Below are 22,114 nucleotides of genomic sequence, written 5' to 3'. Positions count from 1 at the left end.
AGAGAGACTGTGTGCAAGTAGGAGAGAGAGAGAGAATATGACAGAGCATGAGCTGGGATGAAGGGTGGAGGGAGAGGGAGAAGAGGACTCTGCTGAGCAGGGAGCCTGACGTGGGGCTCCATCCCAGGGCCCAGGGATCATGACCTGAGCCAAAGGCAGATGCTTAACTGACTGCGCCACCCAGGTGCCACTCAAAGGCTTTATTTTCCTTATTATTTGGAAATATCCAATATTTAGCTTTCAATAACTGATTACTTAATCAGCCAGCAAGTGTTAAAATGTATACATTTGTTAATAACACGTCTTCGTTTTTTACAGTGCTTCAGCAGCAGCTTTGAGTTGGCTTTTAGTTTAGAAAAATCTTAGTATATGTGCTGCCGAAGCGAGCACTAGTTTAGAAAAATCTAGATCGCTGTCAAGTCTGAAGTTAGAAAGCAGTAATTTCCCCTCCTGTTTTTATTCCCTGCATATTCCACTGAGCCCAACAACAACAAAAGAACCATTAACTCCACTGAGCAAGTCTTACTCCAGCTCCCTCCAGGGCACTTCAGTAGTTAGTTTCACCTCAATGAATACTGACTACAGGAAAGAAAGAAACAAAGAAGATTTTTTCAACCACATTTACTGGCTCACATAAATATTTGAAAACGAATCCATCTGTTTTCCCTTTCTGTGTCCTTGGCACAATTTATCACAGTTCTTATTACACAAATTACTGTAAATATCCATAAGGGGAAAATGAATTGTAAAATATGAGAAGGAGGCTGATAAATAGCCAAGTTTGTCAGCCACTTGAAAGGACTATTTTTTCCCTTAAGATTAAGCCACTGATTTGCAAGTTTTACTAAAATAAGTTTCATCTATTAAAAAAAAGGTTAATTTATAAGTTGATCTCAAGTTTTGACAGTTGAATTTTTACAAAAAAGCTGCAAAATTTCAACTAAAGAACAAATAAAACATTCAGAGGTAAGTTTATTCCAACTTCAGCAAATAAAGAATGACTGCATATCCATTTACGTTATTTCTCTGGTCCAGAATGATACACTTTCCATTTAAAATATTTGTGATCACGCTTCTGTGTGTCATGGACAGCTTCTAGTGGGCATTGGTATATAGTCTGTTCTTGATGAAGACAACAATGGACAGATGTTGCCTGATCCCTGGATAATGCTGAATGTGACAAAACCAGCGAGACACATTAAGATATTTCTCCTTTTCTTGAACTGTCAGGTCAACCTAAACAGAGATTAAAAACACACACAACACAGACATTGCATAAGAACAATTTTCAAAATCATTTGCGTAGAAGATAGAAAACTCAGGGAGAAAAACTCCAGTTCTCAAAAGCCAATATATTTAGATAGGAGTAAGAGTTTCAGCCACTTAGAAGAGTCATTTGTTTGATGCTTTTACGTTCAGTTCAACACCAGGCGTGCCTTTTAGGGAAGTCTCAAATTTTCAACAAACGCCAAGAATTACATTAACCCAGCATCTGGAGGTCCAAGTGTTACAGAACTTGGGTTCCTTCAGTGCCCAAGCCTGCGCTGCTTCGAAGAATGAAGAGGTCCAGATGAAGACTGGTGGACAGCAAAGAAAATACTGAGGAAGAGTACGAAGTTCCTGGAGAGGAAGGGGGGCCTGAGTGGGCTGCCCTCAGAGTTTCTAAGTTTAGGGGTTTTTAAGAACTCTTTTGCAGAACTTTCTTCAGCAATCAGGGTGTGCTGATCGGGCCAATCAGGGCTTTGTTCAAGTACGTATGTCTATTAGGTTAATGTCCATGTGCTGATGGTCTTTTTTTTGCTGACATCTGGGAGCTCAGGTCTTAACTACCTCTTGCCTGTGATATTGACAAATACTTCTGTGGTTAATTGTCTAATTTTAGAACGTTTTGCAGAAGTCATTTCTGCAAAGGTTGCAAAGCAGAATGTTGGTATGATCCTGTCTAAGCTGCAAAACAGGATGTTAGTGCTGTTTTATCTTAGCTGTTCTGACTCCATATTTTCTTGTTCGGGACGCTGGCTCTGATCATCAAACTAACAGAAAGAGTTTTGTTTTTTACTTTTCGGAAAGGAAGATAGGAGAAAGGAAGACAATAGCTTTCGAAAGGCTAAGACATTGGTTCTTTCTACAATATTTTTTAGCAAATCCAAAAGCAAGTTTTATTAGGCTTTAACATGCTTAACAAGGGAATACCATGTAAACTTGAAAAAAATATACACTTCCTTTCTATTAAACTCTGGGGAAAAACTGTATTCAAGGAGACAATGACCCACTTAATTTCAAGTATTTATTGCCAAACACAAGAAGGAAGGGCTATTTCCAGTGGCATGTGCCTCAGATGAACAAAAGACCTTCTCAATTTGGTCTGCTACAAAACTGAACTCTATCTCCAGTGAATGTAGTAGGTCACACAATTTCCTGTCAAGCTACAAGAATGCCCAGAGATTTGGTTAGAGAAAGATGAAAAAAAGAACAGTTGGTGCTGATCATTTCACTGGGCTCCAATTCCAGAGTAGGTGACTCAGAAACTTTTCTCTGAGACAAATCTTGGACTGGAATCATAAAGAGTTGTCAGATAAAGAGAGAGCCAATGGGGCAGTAACTACAGCTATGACCCATGTTTAAGAATAGGGTAGCTGGGGCACCTGGGTGGCTCAGTGGGTTAAGGCCTCTGCCTTCGGCTCAGGTCATGATCTCAGGGTCCTGGGGTCAGCCCCGCATTGAGCTCTCTGCTCGGCAGGGGGCCTGCTTCCTCCCTCTCTCTGCCTGCCTCTCTGCCTACTTGTGATCTCTGTCTGTCAAATAAATAAATAAATAAATCTTAAAAAAAAAAAAAAAAAAGAATAGGGTAGCTGGCTCCTTTTCATGTTGTTAAATTAACATTTACTCAACTACTATTACAAGTGTCTGTAAAATGGACTGGCATATTCACACAAGAGGAAAAAAAAACCCTCCTGTGGTTCAAACACGTTAGCAGGCTGCTTGTTGGAAGGTACGTCTAGTGAGACAGACGTCTTGTGGCTGTTCAGAATTTAGCATATATTCATGTTTATAGGCAAATACTCTGCTACGTTACTGAGTCAACAACACTGAAGGGCAAATCACTCTAGTAGGCAAAGTGTATTGCAGAATACAAAACTATATTAATAAAATTAAAAGCAGACACATAGTATTCTCTCAATAAATGTTTACTTGAACTCATATTCCCATTTCATATTTACTATGAGGTAACTTAAAAAGAAAATTGATACAAATCATCCTGCTTTCCTTTTTACCTTAGATATGGGGATATTATTCTATCAATATCTGATATCTGAACATTGTCTTTGGTGGCCTCTGATGTCCAACTCTGTTGGCTCAGTTTACCTAAATTATTAGTAGTGAGTCTCCTGCTTTTGCTACATAAAAAAAAGTTAAGTTTCAGATGTAGGTCCTTACTTATAAGCTGCTAAACAAATTATAAATATATACTCATCTTGTTTAAGGCGGTATAGGGTTACGTCTAGTTATCAGAAATATGTTACTATAACTGTTTCACCTATAATATCGTTCATCTATGGCCTGGAGGTACAAAATTAACACATTACTCAAAAAAATTGGCCAAGAATGTCTTTTCTTAATATAAAAGGTACTTTTTATTAAAAGAGAATTCATGGCTTCACATATGAAGAATTATCTTATCCCTAAGAATTATCTTACTCCTAAGAATTATCTTATTCCTGGTCTGTACACAGGAGGCAAATAAACAACCACTACAGAATAAACTAATTATCAGTTTATATTTCAAAAGGTAAAACATATTTTGTAAAAGAGCTGACATTTCATTCTTTTTCTAAATCGTTCCCATATGTGAACCTCATCACTGACTTCAAAAGAAGACACAAGATTTTTTAAAAATCTCAACAACTAGTAAACACAGTGACAAATCTAACAGGAAATGGGGGGTGAGTTTTCTTCATTCAAACATACATACAAATGTACATACATATATTTGAAATCAACTTCAGCAAAGCTCTTTTGCGAAAACAAGATACTACACACAACAAAATCAATATTCTCCAACTTAAAAATTTCACACTAAGTCTCTAGTGTAAGAATTATGAGTAGACTCATGGCACAAAGGAATTTGTCATTTTTTGTTTTTTGGGGGGTACAAAATAAATGTTAAGATTTTTTTATTTTAGAGAGAGAGCAAGTGAGTGGGGGAAGAGGAAGAGACTCTCCAGCAGGCTCCCCACTGAGCATGGAGTCAAATGCAGAGCTCCCTTCCACAACCATGAGATCATGGCCTGAGCTGAAAACAAGAGTCGGATGCTTAACTGACTGAGCCACCCAGGAGCCACGGTACAAAGTAAGTTTTATTCCAAGAGGTTCTAAAGCTTCTGCTAACATTTCCAATTTATTCCAATAATTTTTAACTAGATGATCTACTTCAGAGAATGTAAATCTGTTCATTTTCCCTCAGAAAAGTTAGCCAAAAATACACAAGAACTTTCCCAAAAGGTTCAGGTTACCACTTACCCTCTTTTTAGTTTAAACTTTGGAGCCTGTCCCATGAATCTGAGAAACTTATAACTGATCTCAATTTATCTCTGCCACATTTTTGGTAGACATTTTATTTCTGAATTTACTATAAACAAACACAAAACAGATCCCTCCCCTGCAAAGAAAAACCTTACAATTTTTTAGAACTTTTTAGATGGAATCTCCTGGGTCCTTTCATGTACAACATTGGTCTTCCAGCATCCCTCTCTAGTTGGCTAGTTTCTTTTCCTTTCTTACAGCAGGAAACACAATGTGACTTTTCAGTCACCACTTCCTGTTTCTTACTGGCCCACATGCCAGTGTGTCTATAGCGATGATGCTTGGCTCCTTCTACCTAATCATCCCTTTTTACTTATATTGGCTCCCTATATCTAGTCTGAACCTTCAAAGCCAAAGAGATGATATTCTTAGTCACCAATTTCCCACGGAGACATGTGAGCACCATGTTAAGTGACCCATTCCAGATCGGGGCGAGAGGCCGGTTTGCTACCTTCGGGACATTCTTTACGGTTGGTGCTCCTGGACTGCACTGAAGCTGTTTCTTGTACTTTTCCTTTCTTTCTAAAAGAACAACGTACCTCCACTGGTGTTCCTAACTTCAAAACAAATGTATTTTAGTTGATAACAATCTCATAGTCAAGCAGCACATAACGCTACAAAGGATTTCAATAATCTTGAGTAACAGTCTGTTCACAGGGACGGCTATCTATGAGTGCAATCACTTTAAGAAAGCAATGAGTCACTGGTAGGATAATAAACAGCCACACTAACTGGCAGTTTCACAAAGGAAGAACAACGTAATATTCCTCAAAGGGAATTAAGATAGACCAGATCTTATAATTAGAGTAACTTAGCCGCAACTAAAATTGGGCTCACAATGAAACAAAATACTGTGGGATTATCTGATGACTTGAAGGTTCCCTGACTGCTGTTTTGTACACTGTGTTGATTACGTATTAAGTATTTAATAATGGGAACAAATAAATGAAGGAATGCATGTGGGCAAAAATAAATATACTGCCAAAGCAAACAAAGTACAAGAAATTGTCTCGTGAATGTGAACAGGTAGCCAACCTGAGCTACACATGACTCTGCCTGAACTTAATACTGAACAATCCCCTTTTTCTCATCTGGATATATTTACACCTAAGTCAAGAGGGATGTCATTTAACACCACTGTGCAAGTCTATCACAGCAAAGTTTTGAGTCTGTGAGGAGTTCCTTGAGAAGGTGTTTATTTCTCAGATGTACTTTACCTGCACACAGACCAGGCTGAGAGAGATATTTTGGTTATGGACTCATTTCATGAACGCATAGGGACGGTAAGCTGAATGGTTTACATATCATTCTACTCACTGTTATTTTGAAAAAGAAAAGCGTAATATCCTTCACTATATCCTAGTCACTACATGTAAAGGGGATATACATCCCAAAACAGGAAACATAAACGGGCACATTATCATTAAATATTGTTAATGTAACCTGAATTTTAACATGCTGCATGGAACAAAACACTTCTAACCTGCATGAAAATCAAACACCCTCCAGAGCACCTGAACTTATAATTAAATAAATCTGTAGCCTGTGCTATTACTATTTTGCTTTATAGAATTATGACCTTGTTCACACTGCTGGCCAAAAAGTTCCAGACAAGCTCCCTCCTCCTGAATATTTCCTTTCCCTACTGCATGACCTGCATAAGCCAGAACAGAGAAAAACATAAATACACACTTGGTTTGCAAGAGTTACACTTTATTACATGGGAGAGATGCTGTCCTTAATGAGAGCTCTATGCCACAAGAAGCCAGGCCTTCACTAGCCTGCTGACAGCATCACACATAGGATTAGAGATGACATTTCTCCTAATATTCAGCTTTTAAAATTAAGTAATGCCATGTTTAAATGTTTTAAAAATGCCTACAAGGGTGCTGTTGTTAGATATAAGTTGTTCTTTTGCTCCTCTAGAAAGTAGCCATGGTTTTAACATTGGGCTTGCCCTCAAGTCAAGCTATGGACACCTCCTAGTTTAAAGACCGTAGATTTGTCATCGGGATAAAGATGGGTAGATACCATAACAGCAAATTCTCTTTAGCTAGAGGCTTTTGTATTTTGAAATGATGTAAACTGTGCCACATCACCACTCTACATTAAAAGTTACTAAAATATTTTGAATCTAGAAAATAAGAGAAGGCTGCTGTGATCAAATTTACTTCAGCTCTACTTAAACTGTCTGCACATTCGAATAAGGTTTTAGAGTTAATCATACTGAAGCATAAACTAAAGACTGCACTATAAAGATATATAACCTAAAACAGGAAGTATGAAGAGGAAGAGACTGCTAAGTATTGCTGATCTCAATAAGCATCTAGTTGTAAGATGCATTGTGCTCAGAGCTGGAAGGGGTACAAAGAGAAATAAGACATGATCCTCCTTAGTCCCCTTATTTTGCTTAAAATAGAGTCTTATCTCTTCAAAGTACAAGGAACATTTGTTCTACTTTTTTCCAGTTGTACCAATAATTATTAGTAACTCTCCTTTCACTGTCAAAACTATTGTTTTAGATGAGAAATCAGATGGTCATCCTACTTATAGGCAAGATTTATATCCAAACTTATCATAAGCCTTCTAAAACAACACAAATTCCCTTAAATAGCCAAAGCATCCAAATCCTGCAGATATTTTTCTGACAATTTCATGACTCTCCATTTTACTTTATTCTATTTGCCTCTTTAAGTTTTCCATAATATTCTGACCAGAAATTAGCACTTTGCCTTATTCAGTTCTTTTTTTTTTTTTAAAGATTTTATTTATTTATTTGATAGAGATCACAAGCAGGCAGAGAGGGAGGAGGAAGCAGGCTTCCTGCTAAGCAGAGAGCCCCATGCGGGGCTCGATCCCAGGACCCTGGGATTATGACCTGAGCTGAAGGAAGAGGCCTTAATCCACCGAGCCACCCAGGTGCCCCTTATTCAGTTCTTTTCATGTGAAACAGTCTTACCTCTGTGAAGAGATCAACAGTTGCTTAAAAATAGGGTTTTGTATTTATGTCTCTCAAGAACAGTATTATGGACATATATAATGAACTCAGTAAATATAGTTGTAATAATAGAGACTAGCAGTGATTGAAAGATCCTATTAGGTGGTTACCATGATAATGTTATAGAACTGAGCACAATCCCTTAGGGATTTTAGAGAAACGATGTTTAATAAGTTGAGTAAATCCACTGAGGAATTAGAGCTTGAGGGGGGAATGAGGAAATATTATCATACATTATGGTATTTGATGGTGTATGACAGGCGTCCCCATACACTGTGACACCTGCAGCAGAAGATGAAGTTTGTTTTGGCCCCTCCAAAACCCAGGTTGTGTCTTTGCACAAGGCACTTGATGTTCCAAGCCCGAGTTTCCTTCTCTATCATAGAAGGATAGTATTACTAGCCCCATCTCCTTTCAAGTTATGAGGTAAACTGAAAGATCTAGAGGAATCCGTTATGTTATTCAGTTTACGGAGAAGAGGGCAGATGCTATGCATGTGGGAGGAATTACGTCAGACGGTAGTGTTACAGATATGAGTTGCTGCGGTGTCTGGCTCAAGCAGTTTATGATTTAAGAGACAGAAATTTTCCAAGAATGACAGCAGAAACTGAAACAAACCAGAGCTTGAGGGAGTCTGTGAGGCACAGAGAGAGACAGAGGTAAGGGCACTTCAGTATGCTTCAGGAGTCTGAGAGGGCTTCACCAGAAGTCAGTGCTGCAGCTGAGTGACACCTGCGGAAACGTGAACAAATTTGGGAGCCAAAGAGAAAAGCAGTGCGAGGATCTTGAGGAGAGGGAGCACAGGTGAGAGACCAGGGAGTATGTTACGGCTGAGAGAGGGGTGTGTGGGGAGAACAAGGGCAATGAAGCCGGCAGGGGAGACAGGGTCAACACGAAGGAGGAGCTCCCATCCCAGGCAGTGAGGAGCTACTTAATTATTTTGAGAAAGACACAATTGTGAGAAAAATCACTCCAGTGGCAATGCAGATGGACTGTATGAGATGAGAATGGTGGCAGGAAGCCATTTCATAGCTCTGACAGAAGATAATGAATTCTGGAACTAGGTCAATGTCACCCAGGATCACAGGAAGACACATGACAGAGGCATCCAGGAGGTGGAAACAAAAGAACCCGATTAAGTAGATGCATGAGGTGCGGAATACAGAAAAATGTATGGATTATTTTTTTCCCACGGGGAGAAGCTGGGTGTTGGGAAGATGTTTAGGTGCAGAGAGACTTAAGGAAGCACAAACTCTGGAGCCAAACTGCCTGGTTTCCAGACCAGGTTTTGCCACTAACTGGGTGATCTCAAAGAAGATATCTGACCTCTCCGTGCCTCCCTCACATCATTTGTAAAATGGGGATGATAATAATAGCACCTACCTTGTAGGGCTGCTGTAAGGATTAAATGGGTTAACATTTATAAAGCATGGAGAACATAGTGAGTGCCATATAATGTTTGTAAATAAATTTAAGATGGAATAAAATTTTAAAAAACTGACCAGAGGGCATCTGGGTGGCTTGATTGGTTGGGCGTCTGACTCTGGATTTCAACTCAAGTCTTGATCTCAGTGTCCTGGGATCAAGCCCCAAGTTGGGCTCTACATTCAGTGGGGAGTCTGCTTGAGGATGCTCTCTCTCCCTCTGCCTCTACCCTTCCCCCACCGCACTTCTCTCTCAAATATATAAATAAACTAAAAAGAATAAAGAGACTGACCAGATAAGGGGAAAAATTGCACATATGGGAAAGAAAGGATACAAAATTTGGGACAAGATCCAGAAACGGGGCAGGAGGGTGAGTTCAGTAAGAGGGCAGTGAAAGGGGACAAGGCAGATGAGGACGAGCATGCAGTGGGCTGGAAGATGACGGCATTCAAATCAACAGTCTCCAATTTCTAGGTGAAAGAGGGAAGAGGGCTCTGTGATAATGACTGAAGATAAAGGGGGAGGGAAAGGATGGGGTTAAGGAAAGTACTGAAGGTCTGGAAATATGCCTGGGAGCAACGTAAGAGCTGATTTATAGGAGAGCCTGGCTGAAACTGAATAGTATAAATTTATAGTGGTACCAATCTCTACTTTGGGATGACTCCAACAGAGCTCAGCCTAGCCATGGGACTGAAGGCATTTATTAGAACTGAAAAAGAGGTGGGGATTTACAGGCATAGGGTGGTGAATGCACCATGGAGCAAAGAAGCTGCAGATACTTACAGAAGTTACATAAAAGGGGATCTAAGTTGGATGGGGACAAAGTATATGGGTCTGGAAAATGCAAAGGAATCCAATTGCCTCAGATAATGATGGGATTAGTGCATAAGAGATTAAGAACTAAGGATTAGAGGCTGCACAGAATATGGGGTACTGCAATTAGGATGTTAGAAGGAGAGTAGGATGGTGATGATGGGGGCCAGGCAATGATGACGGTCCAACTCAAAGAGTGGCAAGAGAAGTAGGTGTGAACAAGAGTAGAAACAATGATAGGAAGTAAACACTTTAAAGAACAGAAAGCTACTATATTTGATGGAACTGTAGAAGGAATATGGCATAACATACCTTGTATAAAAATAATTCATTTTTATTTGAGAAGGTGAAAATGCAAATTTGATTTAAGACAAATAAAAATCATTCTGAACATTACAGAGAAAAATGCTAACAATACTCACTATAAAGCGATGAAGTCCATAGTACAATAGAATATCTGCTAAGGTAAAGTTATATCCTGTAAGGTAGACTTTATCTTCAAGATATGAATTAAGATCCTAAAAGAAACAAATAAAAACAAAATTTTAATTTAAAAATAAGTAATAATTGGGTGGCTCAGCCAGGCAAGCATCCAACTCTTGATTTCAGCTCAAGTCATGATCTCAGGGCTGTGAGATCGAGCCCCACAACAGGCTCCACACTCAGCACGGAGTCTGAGATTCTCCCTCTTCCTCTGTCCCTCCCGCTACTCATGCACATGTGTATGTGCTCTATCAAATAAATAAAATCTTCAAAAAAAAAAAGACAGTAATTATAAAGTTAACTACCATATCACTGGACTTCAAACATTTAGAAGACTATAAAACACTCCTTTTTAATTTGATAAATTTAATCTGACATTAATAGATTCAGAATCAAAGGAATGGATCATATACCAGTCACCTCTTTTTAAAAAATAGGGTAAATGTTATTAGTCTGATTTTATTTTAGAGAAATAAGAAAACATTAAAAAATGCTATTCAAAATGCCATCTATGACCATTTCAAAGATACCAATTTTGGGAGGGGCAGAAAATAGTTTTGTAAATTATGTTGTTATATTTACTTTTTCCATTAAAACATAAAAGCTCTTCAACAATTTCTCTTAAGAGGATTATAATTTATTGGTTTGCTGTATTTTTACATATGTATATTTAAAAATTTTTAAGTGTAATACAATCATGTTTCCATCTTAGCCACTTTTAAGTGTATAATTCAGTACATATCACTGTTGTGTAACCAGTCTTCAGAATTTTTTCACCTTGCAAAACTAAAACTCTATTCTATTAAACAACTCCCCATTTCCCCCTCACCCCAGACCCTGGCAACCACCACTCTTTCCGTTTCTATGAATTGGCAACTTTAGATACCGCAGGTAAATGGAACCATAGGGCATTTGTCTTTTTGTGACTAGCTTATACTTAGCCTAACACCATCAGGGGTCAGTCATGTTGTTAACATGAGTTAGAATTTTCTTCCCTTTGGGGCTAAATAGAATTTCATTGTTTACATATATACCACATTTTGTTTATCTAGTCATCCGCCAATGGGCCCTTCTAGGCTATCATCAATAATATTGCTATGGATGTGGGTGTATATACATCTCTTTAAAGGCCACTTTGAATTATTTTGGGTATATATCCATAAGTAGAATTATTACACACACACACACACACACACACTAATTCTACTTTGATCTTTCGAGTAATCAGCATATTGTTTTTCATAGCAACTGCACCATTTTACATTTTTAACTGGGTTCTTTGTTTTTTTGTTGCTGGGCCATAGTTCTTTATATATTTTAGATATTAACTCTACCAGTTATATGATTTGCAAATATTTTCTCCCATTCCATGGGTTGACTTTTCACCCTGCTGATTATGTCCAGTGATGCAGAGAAGTTTAAAATTTTGATGTAGTCCAATTTATCCATTTTAACTTTAGTTGCCTATGCTTTTGGTGTCATATCCAAGAAATCACTGCCAAATCAAATAACATGATATTTTTTTCCCTAAGTTTTCTTCTAAAAGTTTTATAGTGTTACGTTTTACATTCAGGACTTCAATACATTTTGAGTTAATTTCTATATATCGTGTAAGGTAACATTCCAACTTCAACTTCATTCTTTTACAACTGGAGATCTAGTTTTTCCAATACCTGCAAAACTCCACAGTTTTTTAAAAAAGATTTATTAATTTATTTGAGAGAGCGAGAGAGAATGCAGGTGTGGTGTGGGGGAGGGGCAGAGGGAGGGAATTTTCCAGCAGATGCCATGCTGATTGTGCAGCCCCATGCAGGGCTCCATCTCACAACATGTGAGATCATGACCTGAGCCAAACCAAGAGTCTGACACTTAACCAACTGAGCCACCCTAAAAGATTCCAGGTGTTTTTGTTTTTGTTTTTTAAAGATTTTATTTATTTATTTGACAGAGAGACAGAGATCACAAGTCAGCAGAGAGGCAGGCAGGGGGCAGAGGGAAGCACCCTCCCCGCTGAGCAGAGAGCCTGATGCGGGGCTTGATCACAGGACCCCGAGACTATGACCTGAGCTGAAGGCAGAGGCTTTAACCCACTGAGCCACCCAGGTGCCCCAAAAGACTCCAGTTTTAAACACCACTTAAACCTACAGAAAGTCCTTTGCCATTTGTTCTCTAGACCACAATCATCAAAAGGCAATGTTAAGTTATATACACAAAAGAATTCATTTAAAATCTTTAACAACAACAACAACAACAAAATACTACTAAGCACTGAGCTCCCTCAGTGGTGAATAAACACTTTTGAAGGAAAAAAAGAATTAAAGTACATGTTATAAAATGAAATAAAAATCTTAAGAAATCCTAATCCAAATCAGAAGTAAAGTCTGACAGAACAACATGAATTAATCAATTACCTCCCAGAGAAAATAAAAAATGTAGATTAAAAAAAATCACATGAATACTTTGGGTTCCTCTCAAAATTAACATATAATTTAACAGCACAGGAATTCATGATGCATTGATTATGCTGCATTCAAATCAAATGAGACAAAAGATTCCTATAACCTTTAGACAAAGGTTTATAAATCAGTTACACGGTTTATTATCAGGTATTCTCACAGGCTCCTCCTCTAAGGACTAGTTACAGAACACTGCTCAGTGGTCAATAGCATTTATTCCAGAAAAACGCCTTAAACTGTAGAGAACATTTTGTTTTCTCAAATCACATCCCAAATACCTGGCACATGGTAGTTCCATATATTTGCTGAATTGAATTTAATCTCTTTGAGTATGCCCATGTCTTCATCTAAAGACAGTAATTTTCAAAATGCTATATAAACATGGAATTGCTAGGGTTGGTAGAGATGAGGGCATAAAGGTATTGGATAAAAATGAGACAAATGCAGAAAAATCAAAGTAAAATTTGGGTACAGAGGGTGAAATAGACTGGTATATAAAGAGCTACCACTTAAATTCTAGAGTGATCTGTGAATGGAGATGATTTCTCTCCAAGTATCTTCAAATGAAACAACCTGGATAAAGTTAAGAATAAAACAAATATATCTTCAATTTAATTTTAAGAAGCATTTTTAAAAAACGTCTAAACCAGTAACTGAACACTGCTCTGTACAGAGTATATTTTCTTAGAATCCATTGTAAGTTTTTTGTTATAGAGACTCTCAAGGTTGTCATCTTTAAAATGTCTTTATAATTAAAATTTTTCTGATTAGTCATATAGTTCAAATCTTCTCTGCCATATCACAGAATTTCACATATTCAGAATATTCACAGAACATTCAATATTCATATGTTTTAAACAAATCTTTCGCATGCCACTACCAAAATTTAACAAACATTTCCCCCTATAGAGTTCTACCTGAGGTTTTGTTTCCTAATTAGTATTAAACTTTCTAATAACATTGAAAAAGCAGGTAATAAACAGCTATATATTCCCCATCTAGATTCAACAATTGTTAGTGTTTTGTAATGCCTGTCATTTTGAAATTATATATTACCTTAATTATGAGCCATTTTTAAACTTAGAATAGCGGTTTTAGCCTGAAATGGAACTTTAAGAGAGTAAGAAAATAAGTAATACGAAGATAAATAGCCTGGTATTAAAAATGGGCAAAGAATGCATACAAGGAAATTTTTAAAAATTATTTAAATCCTGGTACACCTACATGAGGCAATACTAACAGGTTATCAAAAAGACAGCATCAATGAATATTTTGTGGACATGAAAGATGTTCGCAATTGTCAGTGAACAAAAAAATGCAAGTTACAGCAGCCAATAGCTGCTCACTTTTAAAACAAACACACACACACACACACACACACACACACACACATCTTTATGGAAAAGAAAAGCATGGAAAGAACATGAAGGGATTTCGATAAATATCTGATGACCAAGTTTAAGTGTTATCAGCACTTCTCTCTTGGTGGGACCACTAATGCTTGAGAATTTTTTTTCCTTATATTTTTAAAAATTTCTATAACAAGTATATACTGCCTTTAAAATAAAAACAGCAAAAAGCAAAACAAAAACAGAAAACAACGCTTTCTCACCTATGCTCATATGGCCAAAAATCACACTGCGGTCCATTATACATACATTTGTCTCCCCCACTGGTCTAAGCCCTGTAGAGGCAAAGACTGTGTCTACTGGGTCACTGTACCACTGTCCTTAGAAGTGCATCAGCGCAGGTACAGGTAAGGAAACTGACAGAGCAAGGATGACAACCAAATAGCCTGTTCCTTACACTTCAAAAGTGGCAATATCTCTAGTCAGATTCTCTTCACTGGAATTTCCAATAATATTTACATATCCCAGATACAACATTTTGTTGGAAGTACTTCCATGTTCTTAATACCCAATCTCTGAATACAACTTTGAACTTATAAACCTAATTTGGTGAAATCCTGCTCACATCTTTCAGAATGAAGTACTTTATTACTATCCTTGTTTCTGGAAAATTTTAAGAGATAGTTATATTTCATTTGCCTGAAATCCCACATTCACTTAAAGGGAAGACATGCTTGCTTCGCTCTGGAAAGGCTGCTGAGCATGGCAGAGGACAGTGGGAGGGGTCAGTATGGATATTAATTAAGCATGTATAGTTGGTCAGGACAGACCTATAAAGGAACAAGGTCGGAAATTCATTTTTTATCAGTTCTCTTGATGATAACTTTCAAAAATATAGTTTAAACCATTTCCCCCAGAGTGATCAATGAAAAGCTTTCAGTTCTACGAGACCTTCTTTCACAACTTATATTACCAGTTTATGTTATAATGGGAACAAAATTACAAAACAGAAGGGATTCCTGCAGTGATATGTGGTTACCTGGATATCTCTAAGGTTCCTTCAAATTCTAAGCTTCTATTAAAAAAAATTTTTTTTATCTGCTTTATTTTTATGTAAATAATAAAAAATGTCATTTAGAATGTTTCTCACTGCTGGTGACTCTGGAGCCATATTCAGCTTATACCTTATATCAATAGATTCTTTTGTTCCGATTTTGCTTCTTTGGAAAGAAAATACAAATCTTAAAGCAGTAAATCTGAAGGAAAAAAATGTGGGTTTTTTTCAGATTAATCTAATGGGTTTTTTCAGTAGCTCCCAATGATTCTGATTTCCTTCTTGCCTTCGAGAAAGTACTTTACTACTGAGTGGAGAAACTAAGTATTAAGACATTAAAAAAAGAATCATACAAATAATGGTTGACTGTGATGAGTGTTAGAAAGAAAAAACATACAGAACAAGGACCCGCATATGTTAGAGAGAGGTGGTCAAAACCATTTCTGGGGAAGAGACATCTGAGCTGAGATCTGAAGGGGGATGGTAGGCAGAGTCTGTTTCCAGCATAGGTAATAACAGGTACAAATTACCCTGAGGCAGAAGGAAACAAGAAGGCCAATGGCTTCGACTAGTGAATCCCAGGGGAGAGAGCTTCCTGCTACAAACAGTTCATGCGTTTTAACCTCTAAAGAGAAGTCACAATACCTTCAACAGAGTGCGGATATCGTCTTTATTGGAGTGTCCATCTACTCGAGTTACCCTGTATTCCAACCACTGCTGAACGATTGCTTTTTCTTCTGCAGTGCTCCCCAGCAAATATTCTTTGTTGGCCTGCTTGACAAGATGAGCTGCTATAGTAGTGAGTCCTGTTAGACTTGGACCATTGTTTGTCTGAAGAACTGGAATCTTAAAAAGAAAAAAAATTCTTTTGATAAATTTAAAATACAGATCTCAACAGGACCTCAAGTTGTAAGGACTTGCTAAATCCCTCACTGGTTTTTCAAATGCCCTAGGATTCTACTCTAAGATACTAAGATATTCAAATGAAAATCAGGAAAATAGTAGTTAAGATGTTATTTACAATTTGATAACAGATGCTTCAAGTGAAACTGGTAGTAACATTGCAAAAAATCAGTATTTCTACATTAATTCATAATCATGCATACACAAGAGGAAAAAATGGAAATCCCAATAATATTGCATTAATTTTGATCAAGTTTACCAATATCCTCTTTTAGCAAGATGAACATACTTAAATAAACCTGACTTCTATAATAAAAGAATATGATTATAGTCATGCTGACTTAATGTCAATATAGTTAGAACCACCAAATGAGATCTGGGCTGGTTTTAGTGATAAGTGATCTAATATAATTATATCTTGTTAACACAGGTATGGACTGTGACAATGACTTGGTTGCCATGAATTGCGTATCTACCAATTTTCGAATCATTTAGAGTGAAGTCACTGTTGGCCAATATTTTATATCTAAAAAACATTCCAAAATATAATTGGGGCCACTGATAATAGTCTGGGCTTCAGGTAATCATCTGAAAAATAGTCCAGTTTTTGTTTCCCTTATTAGAACAGCAATACAAAGACTCAGATTATAAGAAATTGACAATTAATTTAAATGCTCTTGATGCACAACCAAGAAATTTAAAGCACAATGAGAAATTTTTTAAAAATGGAAGGTACCATCTGATGGGGAGGCTGACCAATTACAAGTAACAATATACAATCTAAACGACCCAACAAACCAAAAAAGCATATTTTCTTGGGAAGAATGGCTGATTTCTGCAGTCACTAAATAGTACCTTGTATTTGTAAAGTGATTTACACTTTGCAGGGCCCTTTCATGCTCACCTATAGGTCAACAGGACTCTGCAAAGTACACAAAGATATTAACCTTTTACAGATACAGATTCAAAGGTTACCTTCTACAAGTCAAAGGAAGTAATGAAAGCCACTCTCTGATTTTCCTTCTCACCTACTTTCCATTTACTACTTAGCTCCTAGAATTTTCACTTTTGCCTTCACACTCAAATGAAGCCTCCACCTCTAAGATCACGAAATATATCCTTTTAAAAAATGCACTGAAAGAAAACAAGAAAACAAAAAAACCCTCTGGGGATGCTGGTTCTATTGTTCTATTTCTTGTTGATTGGTTCCTTGTGTGGTTACCTACCTGTGTTCACTTTGTGGTAACTCACTGAAGTTTATTTGCTTTTCTGAAGGTATGCTATACTTTAAAAACAAAAAAGAAAAACAAAAAGAACTTGCAATCAATGAGCGTGTGGGAGAAATGACATTTAATTCTAAAGAGAATTATTTGTAAAAATAAATGATCCACCATCCTACATTGCTAACTCAAAAACTTCCTGGGTGGCTGAGTGGGTTAAGCCTCTGCCTTCGCTTCAGGTCATGATCTCAGGGTCCTGGGATGGAGCCCTGCATAGGGCTCTCTGCTCAGCAGGGAGCCCGCTTCTCCTCTCTCTCTGCCTGCCTCTCTGCCTACTTGTGATCTCTGTCAAATAAATAAATAAAATCTTAAAACAAAACTTCCCAGTTACGTTATCATCCCACCTTCTAAGTTGGTGAGTAATTTCATTATCATCTTACAGACAAAGAACCAAGGTCACCTGCTTTGTCACGGCAGAATCAGGGTCTGGATAAAGTAAGATTGACTTGAAAGTCCCTTCTCTTTCCTTCCTACAGCCTAAAGTACACAAATCTTATGTAGTTGCAATTGTGGGATATATACTTTTTCTACATTCATTTTAGGATGCCATGGTCTTCTAAGTAATCATCGTTGATGGCTATTAAGTAATATTATAATATGCTGATGTACCATACTAAACTCTACATATATTATATTTTTTCTATACATAAATACCTATGACAAAGTTGAAGTAATAAATTAGGCACCGTAGTATGAGATTAACAGCAATAACTGACAATAAAGTAGAACAATTATATCAATATACTGTAATAAAAGTTATGTGAATGAGGTTGGTCTCTCTCCAAATATCCTATTCTACTGCGCTCACTCTTCTTGTGATGATGCAAGATTTCAAAATGCCTATATAATCAGATGAAGCGAGGTGAATCACGTAGGCATTCTGACACAGTGCTAGGCTACTCCTGACCTTCTGACACTATGTCAGAAGGAGAATCATCTGTTTCTGGACATGGCTACCACGGGCAACCAAAACCACAGATACCAAAACCATGGAAGGGGAGGATATACACAGATGGGTGACTACTGTGTAACTGGTAATGTTGCAAAGAATGCTTTATTACTTGATGTGGCGAACAAAGGCAAAAGAAAAAAATTAAATTTCCTTACAACTTACAGCCCAATGACAAGTCCTCGAGACAGGCAGAGTGACATTCCTCTAGGAACTCAACTGCCTCCATCGATGTTAATACTTTGCTAAAGGCAAAAGGCAACCTTAGCTTAAGAGTAGCCTGACCTCCAGGATCCTGTAAGTCTTCCTTAACAAATAAAAATCCCTTTCAAAACTTCCTTTATCTCTACCCCCCAGGATATATGTTAGTACTCATCCTCCAAGCATATGGCCCACTGATACATGTCTGAAAGGTCTCTTGATTAAGGTTTTACTAGACAGCAATAAATGATCTTTTCCTAACAACAGCTAGCCCTGCAAGATCCTAGAAACCTTGCTTCCAGATTCCTTAGAGACTAATGCTATCCTTAGTCCTCTCCCAACTTGAAAGTATATAATCAGTCACTCCTCACAACTCCTGTGCAGCTCTTTTTGCCCCTGGGTGCTGTCCCTGTGCTTTAATAAAACCACCCCCTTTGCACGAAAGATGGTTCAAGAATTCTTTCTAGACAATTTGCTCCCAAACCCCAACATTTTCACACCATTGCTGGCTTACTGCTGTCAGTTGTCTCTTCCCCACCAAAACCAGACTGAATATTTTTATTTATTCCCATCCCTTTCACCAAAGATATAAATAGAAATAGAAACTTTCAATAGTTGCCTTCTGCTAAGATCCCCCCCCACCAAAAAAGTTTCAATTAAAATAAGAAACCACACTCTGAACTCCACAAAGCCCTCACAACTACCCTCAAACTATAATTTTGGGCTTACTTCACATTGTAGTATTTTTCATATTGGTCTACTCCTTGTCCCAAACTTCCCAATCTTTCATAATTTTGGTCTCACACGCTTTAAACACCAGGTTTTCTGTGAAGTTTACTACGAATTCACTTTCACAGTCAAAATTAACTTTCTCCTCCACATTCGTCAGCAACATCTCCTCTGTTTAGTATGTGGAGGCCCAAGAAAAACAAGGCTGTACCCACCTCAAGTTTAGCCTTGACATAAGTACAGCCATCTTGGCCCCGGCAGCCATCTTAGGTCTCTGTGACCAGTAAATGACCCCTAGCTCCAGGAAGACTGACCAAAGGTTTTGAAAACAACACACCATACCAAAAACCAATTAGGAATAGGATAGCTTAACGAGGTAATAAGTCATGTCAGGAGTAGGATAGCTTGACGTTGTAATAAATCATGTCAGAAATAGGATAGCTTAACACTGTAATAAATCACAAGAACATAGGGATGGTGATCGTGGCCCAATCACCTACTGCCAAGTCCACCCCTACTCTGTCTTTAAAAACTCTTGACTGTAGCAGAGAGAGTCAATTATCATATGGTTTCACTTATTTGTGGATCATAACAAATAGCATGGAGGACAAGGGGAGATGGAGAGGAGAAGGGAGTTGAGGGAAATTGGAAGGGGAGGTGAACCATGAGAGACTATGGACTCTGAAAAACGATCTGAGAATTTTGAAGGGGTGGGGGGTGGGAGGTTGGGGGCACCAGGTGGTGGGTATTGTAGAGGGCACGGATTGCATGGAGCACTGGGTGTGGTGCAAAAATAATGAATACTGTTATGCTGAAAAAAATAAAAAAATTAAAAAAAAAAAAAAAAAAAGTAAAAACTCTTGACTGTAATCTGGTTCGGGGTCCAGGTCCCTATTCTGCTGTGTCGGGTATACTTGGGCCCAAGCTTAAGCTTGTCAAAAAAACCCTCGTGTGCTTGCATTGGTGTTGGCTCCTTGGTGGTCTCTTGGACACGAAACTTGGGCGTAACAGGTAGATGTTCTGTCTTGCCTTAAGTTAACTGCCAATGACTATTTCTCATACTAGGTAAGCTTCCTGAAGGCAAGACTCATGTCTTGGCAATGTTCTCTAAAAAACAGAAACCAAACTAGGGAGCAGTGGGTGAAAGGAAGGAATCAGCATGAGGCCAGAGGAAAAAGCAAAAGCAGGCAGCCTGGTCTCCAATCAGTGGGTTCATCTTAGGCGAGCCCCAAGACCTTCCTAGGCTTCAGTTGAACTTACGTGTAAAATCTACACTAGGACTGCTTTTAACATAAACCAAAGGGGCCCCTGGGTGGCTCAGTGGGTTAAGCCTCTGCCTTCAGCTCAGGTCACAATCTCAGGGTCCTGGGATCAAGCTCCACATCAGGCTCTCTGCTCAGCAGGGAGCCTGCTCCCCCCCCCCCCCGCCCCGCCCCGTGTCAAATAAATACATAAAATCTTAAAAAAAAAAAAAACACATAAACCAAATTAAGAACAGAAAAACTAAGAACAAAAAATAAACATCACATGGAAAAAAATCTCAAAGGGGGGGGCAAAAAATGTTACCTATCCAAAGTAGTCTCCTTACAATCATTCTCATTTCCTAATGCTTTCCAAGCACGTTAAGCAACGTTTATGAACGAAACACAAATGTTCTTCACTGTCCTGAGAAATCTGAGTCCTTATATCTTACCAGCTTCATACTGTTATTAACCTTCCCCTTCATTCTCTGCACGTCTCACACTGAACCTGAACTCAGAAAAACCTTCCTTGAATCTCCCACATTGGACCAAGACCAAGTATGTGCTCTCTCAGCCTCTCTCGGTTTCAATGCAGCATTTTTCACTTACTGTAATTAAAATAGCAACAATCTTTGTCTACCCAGGTTGAAGCCAAGGTTCCTGGGAGGAAGGAGTGTGTCCGTCTTCTCAATCACTGCTGCATCCCCCAGTCCCAGCACAGGGCTACTTGACACCCCATTAGCTCTCTGGAGTAGCTGCTGGACACTGAAAACTAATGTTACAGTAAGTGCTGTCACTGAATACGGGATCCTCAGATCGGCCTAAGGGCTCTCTGAGGGCCCTCCTCGCTTTCCTTAAACAGGACGACATTTCCCAGGAGGAAAAGTTCAGACAAAGCCGGAACAAGGCAGATACCCCTGAAACCCTCAGGAGCCAGGGCCGCAGGAGACCGAGAGACGCCAGCCAGCCAGCCCGCCCTGCGGCGCAGACACGTGGGGAGCAGAGCCGCATCCTCCGCCTCTGCCGGCCTGCCCATCTTACCTGGCCTCAAAGGGCCCCCGCTCTTATCCACCTCTTTCCCTCCACGCCGCCCCGCTTCTCACCTGGCGCTCGCCCTGAGCGCTGTATTTGTTCCCTTTACTCAGCCCCAGGGATTTCTCCAGCAGCGTCAACTCCGCGGCCGCCGCCATCTTCCGGCAGGAGCTCCTGGCAGGGGCGGGACCAGGACAGCAAGGATCTCCTGCATTGGCTGGGAGGGAAGGCCCGCTCCCACAAACGGCACCAGCTACTGGCTGAACGCAGGGGGGCGTGGAAAACGTGCCTGAGCGGGGAGGCGGGGCCAAGGTAAGGGGCGGGGCGGAAAGATGGGTGTAAGACAGGTGGAGAGCGGGTGGCAAAGAATTCTGTGAGTTCTTGGAGCTCTTGAGGATCTTTTGGCATAACGGGCTTTGGTGTTGCAGTAGACGGAGTCTGCCCATTTCTAGACAGCAGGCTGTTGTCCTGGTTGGCAGAGTTACCGGGTTAGCTGATTTGGCATGCTAAGAGACTTTTTATGCATAATTGGAATCGACATTTACCGTAGCTTGGCTTGGGAATCTCCGAATTTGAACAATCAAATTAAATAGCAAAGAGTTCATGGTCTATTAGGA

General features: G+C 38.9%; 1 protein-coding gene across 2 annotated transcripts; it reads right to left on the bottom strand.

Annotated features, from left to right (window-relative positions):
* Positions 1-952: 952 nt before the first annotated feature.
* Positions 953-21,701, bottom strand: EEF1E1 (eukaryotic translation elongation factor 1 epsilon 1). Of its 2 annotated transcripts, none has more exons than XM_047734539.1 (4): positions 21,569-21,701; positions 15,808-16,008; positions 10,243-10,338; positions 953-1,236 (listed from the first exon to the last, which is right to left on the bottom strand). In XM_047734539.1, exons 1-4 carry the CDS (start codon positions 21,653-21,655, stop codon positions 1,096-1,098), a joined length of 525 nt encoding a protein of 174 aa, XP_047590495.1. In that variant the 5' UTR covers positions 21,656-21,701; the 3' UTR covers positions 953-1,095. The 2 variants fall into 2 exon arrangements, with proteins under 2 accessions (XP_047590495.1, XP_047590496.1); XM_047734540.1 differs by lacking the exon at positions 953-1,236 and adding an exon at positions 7,599-7,958.
* Between the last annotated feature and the right edge of the window lie 413 nt (positions 21,702-22,114).

Source organism: Lutra lutra, chromosome 6, assembly GCF_902655055.1.
Source record: "Lutra lutra chromosome 6, mLutLut1.2, whole genome shotgun sequence".
Taxonomy (NCBI): domain Eukaryota; kingdom Metazoa; phylum Chordata; class Mammalia; order Carnivora; family Mustelidae; genus Lutra; species Lutra lutra.
This window is presented reverse-complemented; position numbering and strand designations above follow the sequence as displayed.